Source organism: Gossypium arboreum, chromosome 12, assembly GCF_025698485.1.
Source record: "Gossypium arboreum isolate Shixiya-1 chromosome 12, ASM2569848v2, whole genome shotgun sequence".
NCBI classification, from domain to species: domain Eukaryota; kingdom Viridiplantae; phylum Streptophyta; class Magnoliopsida; order Malvales; family Malvaceae; genus Gossypium; species Gossypium arboreum.
Genome location: NC_069081.1, coordinates 113,407,584 through 113,413,222, shown reverse-complemented (window position 1 = coordinate 113,413,222; position 5,639 = coordinate 113,407,584). Strand labels below are relative to the sequence as shown.

Sequence of the window (5,639 nt, the reverse complement as noted above, 5' to 3'; positions counted from 1 at the left end):
TAAGTTAGAGTTCACTCCTAAATAACTGTATTTTTAGAATATTATATAATATCAATTAGTTGAAAGTTTGAAAAGTTTAGGCTTCAATTCAAGTCTATCAAAAATTCTGAGCATCTTTATAAAAATTTGTAAGAAAGAATCCTATCCGTATCCTTTATATATAAGTAATTGTTTAATCAAATTTATTATTTTAGATATCACAACAAATATTTATTTTAAAAAATTAAAATTTCACTAAGCCAACTCTTTTCCAAATAATTTTCTAACACTAAGAATCCATCAGAGAAGGAGGTGACTGCTGGTAGAGATTAAGAGGCTAGGGTTTTTAGGTTAGATAGAGAGAAAATAAAGAATTTTTGAGGTGGTTGTTGAGAATAAACTAAAGAAAAAAGATGTTTAATCTATATAAAATTTATGTGTATAAAAACGATTGAATTAACGTGCCACATTAATTTGTGATTATATTTTTAATAAGAGTTGATAATTAAATAATTATAAGGTAATAAATTGATAATACTAGTCAACATAATGTAAACTCCCAAATGTAATTAACAACTTTGTAGTTTGTAGTTGATCAAAAAAAGTGTTTTTTGCGAGTTAGGTTTGCAAACCCGGTCTGTACTTTTAGGGTAAAACCCGGTCTATTTGAAGAGTGTCGGATGGGTCTAATCTCTTGGGGCAGTTTCGTTAGTTTGGGAAGTTTCAGCTTTCAGCCGAGAAGTCTCCCAAGATGAGGACTTTGAGGAAGCCATTAAACGGCAAATTTAAAGCTTGGAGCCTTGAGACAAGATTTGGGTCTTTGAATTTTTTTTTTTCAAGACAAAAGAGAGTAAATTTTTCGACACCCATCACAGATCAGATAATGATATGAGAATGGAAGAGATTGTAGAGGAAACCAATGGAAAACACGAAAAGATGGTGGAAATTACTCTCAAAATCATTGGCCCTGCTCGCCCTTCTCGCCTTCACGTCCCTTCTTCCCTCAGAGTACGTTCCAATCTGTTGATTTCTATGTATTTTTATGTTATCAATTGTCTTTTTGTTAACAACAATTATGAGTCAATGTAGAGCACCATGGCTGAGATAAGATTGAGGGCATTGAATTTGTTTGCAAATCTGACTTTTATGTCTAATTTCTATCGTAGAAGCATTGAAGCCTTTGATATTTGATTTCCATTGTATCTTACACAGAATTGGTTGATTCAATTATATAGCCATGTAGGTGCTGGGTCAAATTAAGCATTACTTTACACTGCAGTTCTCATAATGGAAAGGAGAGAATCTTAGAATGCGTGCTAGCTGAAAGATTAACAAGCACACTAAGATGCATATACTTGTAGGATGGACGTCAAATTTTCAATTATCTTTTTATTGTTTCTGGGTCGTTGTCGATCTACCTTGAACATTAAGGTCCATAGAACCTAATAATATTTGATCATTTTTTTACTTTTCAGTATTGAGTCTAAAGATATTTCTCTGATTCATTTTACCATGAAAATTTGTCATTTCCTATGCATTGAAAAGAAAAAACATTATGTGAATTTTATGTCACATTTGCCTTCTCGTAGTATATCATGTACCGTGGCTAATGCAGTTTTCTTAAGCACTTAGAATTTAGGTTGTTATCTTTTCTTCTCTTTTTTTTTTTTTACTTTAGCATAGGAACTTTCCTTGTGTCTTGGTATCAAAAAAAATAATGTATCCTAATGATGAGAACAAACTTGGTAGAAAACTTTTAGTACCATTACACATATTTATGAGGTGCTTGTATTTTTATCAAAACTAGGTTCATGATTTGAGAAAATTGATAGCTGGAAAGAATCGTTTACCAGTAGAGAATTTGAAACTAATCTCACAAGGGAAGGTATTGCATGACCGTGAAGATGAAGATGATATTTACATACAACTCAATGATGGTGGTATATATCTTGCCTTTTATTCTTTTATAATTAGTTTGCTTTCACTGCATACAATTATCATGAAGTTTGTGGGGGAAGGAACTAGCTCCTTTCCATGTTCCCTCACTTTTATAATCTTTAACGTTTTATTATTTTCTGTTGTTTAGGTTCAAAATAACTTCCTCATGTCTTGACTATTGCTACCCTTTGGTTTTGCTCTTACCATCCAGGGGCTCTGTAAATTTTATTTTTGTGGTCCCAGTTAATTTTTAGCTATTGATATGCAGGCACTGACTGTGTTCCAATTTTCTAGATTCACTCATTGTTGCTGTCAAACCAAAGGCACCAAGTGGACTCGATATTGACGATGATGAGGAAGATTTGGTATGACTGAATTAACAGTTACTAAACTGAGCTTGGATGCCACTTTGGTAAACCCAGAATTTTCGTTGTTAATTTTTTTCCCCTCAATTCTTCCAACAGAAATTTCAGCTTCCACAGTCAACAAGTCGGTGGAAAAAGAAGCTTTACTCGTTTTTACTAAATAGATTGAAGCTTCCTGGTGAGAACCAACTTTGAATTGAGCTGTTGTTATTTTTCCTGGTAAGAGTTCACTTGTTGACCATTCCTTGTATGTCTTTTTGTAGATATCCTTTTGATGGCAATTTTTTCTCTAAGTCTTAAGGCATGGATTCTTGTTATCTTATGGTTTATACTGGCACATGTTGCCCATAAATGGGATCTTGGACCGTTATATGTAAGTGGGATTTGTCTCCTCTGTATTGCTGTTTATGTGTGTTGGATGTATCCTCTTTTCACTTGTTGGGAAGTAGGGCTATATGGATGAGTTCACTTAACCAATTTCTTTGTATCTCCAAAACATTGAGGAATACTGGAACTTGTAGGTTCTTCCTTGATGACATAGAAAAACAGATCGTTATTGATGTCACTTTCTTTTAGGGAGTCGGTATCTTTGGTTGTCTTATTATAATAGATTAGATAATTTTCAGTGTATTATAGTGTGTGCCTACATGTAAAAAAAATTGTGGTGTTACCTTCAAGATTTTTTAGAAGGATTCAAGACATAATTTCTGATGTTATATCATACGTACCGTTGTGTTTTGTATCTTATGTACTTTGTATAAAACATATAACAATGCAAAATCAGAGATGAGGAGAAAGATTATTTAAAGACATGGACAATCTATCACACTTTTGCACGAAATATTTATTTAGATTATCCAGAGCAATTCCATTATGAACTATGTTCATATTTTCTTTGCCCCCCATTTGCTCAGATACTTGGAACTGGTTTTTGTACAATTTTCCTGAACCTTGGACGGCGGCAACCTGGTGATGTCAGGTATCCTCTTGCTTTTAAACTCCAATTCCTAAGGTAGCCAAAGTTCATGATATATGTATAAGATAATAACAAATAAACTGTTACATGACTCTGATATGTGTTGCTGATACCCCTGATACTTCCAAACAAACCATTGAATGAAAATTTTGTTTGAATTATGTTTTCTTCTGACTTTTTCTCAAAGGTAGCTGTGGAGAATTTCTTAAGCATATGAACCAATGACGAAATACTAACGAAGTTCATGCGCAGGAACCTCTTGTAGATTATCATAGGACATAGGGGTTGTTTTGGGGTCTTTGTTTAGTTTCTAAACCCTATATAACGTGAGTTTTTTTAACATGAACTGCTCGTTTCTTTCCACGACTGACTTATCTTTTCCATTCCAAAATTTACAGTGCATATTCCATCTTCAATGAAGATTTTAGAGAGCTTCCTGGGACCCTGAATGCAGATGCCATTGATAGAGATATAAGGACAGGTCAGTTTTGAGCCACTATCCCACCATGTGGGATTATCAAAATGATTGAAACAAAATAGTAAAGACTTCTTTCAAGCATTGCTTGTCTCCTTAATAGAAAATTAGTACTTTCTATGCTCATCTTCATAAATCGAGGCATTGGTAAGAACAATAATCTATCTCACAGCAATACTGATAGAATCTAAATACAGCTCAAATGTAAATTATACTCAATAGTTGCCAATGAGTTCTCCAGTTGTGATGCACACGTGTGGCCCTATTGATTGCATATTTGTTCCTTCAGAGGGTGCTCAAACATGGACGATGCACCCTTGAAAACTACATGCTACTTTCAAAAAGACAAGTTTCAAAAACAAGATTCTCTTGAAATGTAAATGGTTTGTATAGTTTCCAGGAATAATCTAGTCTACTAGAGTTTGGGATGTATAAGATATGCTCAAATGATGTGATGCCATTAGTTACTCAACTTGACATACTACCTAAATGCTCACATGAATAAGATACCCTAACAAATGGTTCCAAAAAAAAATGCAAAACTAAGATACCCTGGGGACTCACTGCTGATATGGTGAAAAAAGGATGGGAAAAATAGAAGATGCAAAGGCGGATATTTTTGCTTAAGATGCCAATACTAAAACTAGATTTCACTTTGTCAAAGGCATGTGGATTCGGCGATCACATTATATATCCATTGGTGCACGATCTTTGACTTTTGTTTCTCCTGGATTCTGGAATAAAGAGCCGCTGTTTTTGATTTTATTGACAAATTTTTGTACTTATTCGTAAAGCTTTGGGTTTCTAGCATAGAGCAGTTACCGTCCAGTCAAAATTTTCTTCATTAGCGTGAAAAACATGTTGGATTCTGCTTTTGTAGGGGCCTTAAATTAAAGTTTGAAAATGGTCCATGGACTCCTTGCTTTGGAGGTCCTTGTCTCTCAATTTTCTTTTGATTGTTATGGATCTAATTTTCGGATGATTAAAAAAAAAAAAAAAGTTGTTTAATTTTTATTTTTATCCCTTTTACTTTACGAAAACTAAAAATTTAGTCCTACTTTGCTTTTTCATAATCTGTTGCTAATTTGTTACCTATAAATTGTTGAACTGCTGAGCAAATGATTTTTCTTTGTTTTTATAAAAGCCCAATGATCAAAACATGAGAAATTAAAATAGAGAGACTAATTTCTTAATTATCATAAAATAAATGGATGAAATTTATAATTAGACCTAAAAGTTTATAAAATATAAGTAATTAATTTAGGTCAAAAGATCATATCAAGATACCGATTGAAGAAGGTTTTTATTTTATATATATATATATATATATATATATAAAGCCTACAGCAAGCAAAGTCTGAAAAAAGTCTAAACCATGAGGTTGGGAAGGTCTTTCCTAATTCAACCAACAAACACAGAAATTGACTATTGATAGGGGGGTGTGGGTTAGGTGGCTACCCTCGAGTTTTTTACACTAAATCTCACTTCCAAAGGCTTGAATTAGAAATAACCCAAATTGTATTATCATTGCCTTTTCTATTATGAAATGGTTTTCACCTTATACTTTGAAACACAACTTAATGCTTTAGTATCTATTCTTTTATTCTTTTTAAGAAAACCACTAGGTCAAACCAAACACATGGTAGGCAATTTGACAATTAAGCAAATCTTAAAATTTTTTTGGTGGAATTTTCAGTTTCAGCGTCCATCTCAAATTCCTCATTTCCTCTCTCTTTTTCAAATTGAAATGACATTGATTTTGCAATGCATAAAAGAATAAAAGTAAGGCAAGGAACTAAAATTATTTCACATTGTATTAGCGGTAATTGCACTCCCAAACCGATAATAGAGACAAAGTCAATGGCTCTTTTTTTTATTTCTTCTTCTTCTTCTTCCCACTGGATGC

General features: G+C 33.0%; 1 protein-coding gene across 2 annotated transcripts; it reads left to right on the top strand.

Annotated features, from left to right (window-relative positions):
- The first annotated feature begins 548 nt into the window (after window positions 1–548).
- Window positions 549–4,168, top strand: LOC108477016 (uncharacterized). Of its 2 annotated transcripts, XR_008276197.1 has the most exons (8): window positions 557–987; window positions 1,787–1,919; window positions 2,212–2,282; window positions 2,382–2,460; window positions 2,546–2,655; window positions 3,197–3,261; window positions 3,511–3,584; window positions 3,657–4,168. XR_008276197.1 is itself a non-coding variant. In XM_017779427.2 (7 exons), exons 1-7 carry the CDS (start codon window positions 868–870, stop codon window positions 3,748–3,750), a joined length of 672 nt encoding a protein of 223 aa, XP_017634916.1. In that variant the 5' UTR covers window positions 549–867; the 3' UTR covers window positions 3,751–4,168. The 2 variants fall into 2 exon arrangements, 1 of the variants encoding a protein (XP_017634916.1); XM_017779427.2 differs by lacking the exon at window positions 3,511–3,584 and having other exon boundaries at window positions 549–987.
- The last annotated feature ends 1,471 nt before the right edge of the window (window positions 4,169–5,639 follow it).

Coding starts and splice junctions, on each gene's coding strand:
- LOC108477016 (XM_017779427.2), top strand. CDS start 868: ATGAGAATGGAAGAGATTGTAGAGGAAACCAATGGAAAACACGAAAAG. Junction 1,920..2,211: donor CATACAACTCAATGATGGTG/GTATATATCTTG, acceptor CCAATTTTCTAG/ATTCACTCATTGTTGCTGTC. Junction 2,656..3,196: donor GGGATCTTGGACCGTTATAT/GTAAGTGGGATT, acceptor CCATTTGCTCAG/ATACTTGGAACTGGTTTTTG.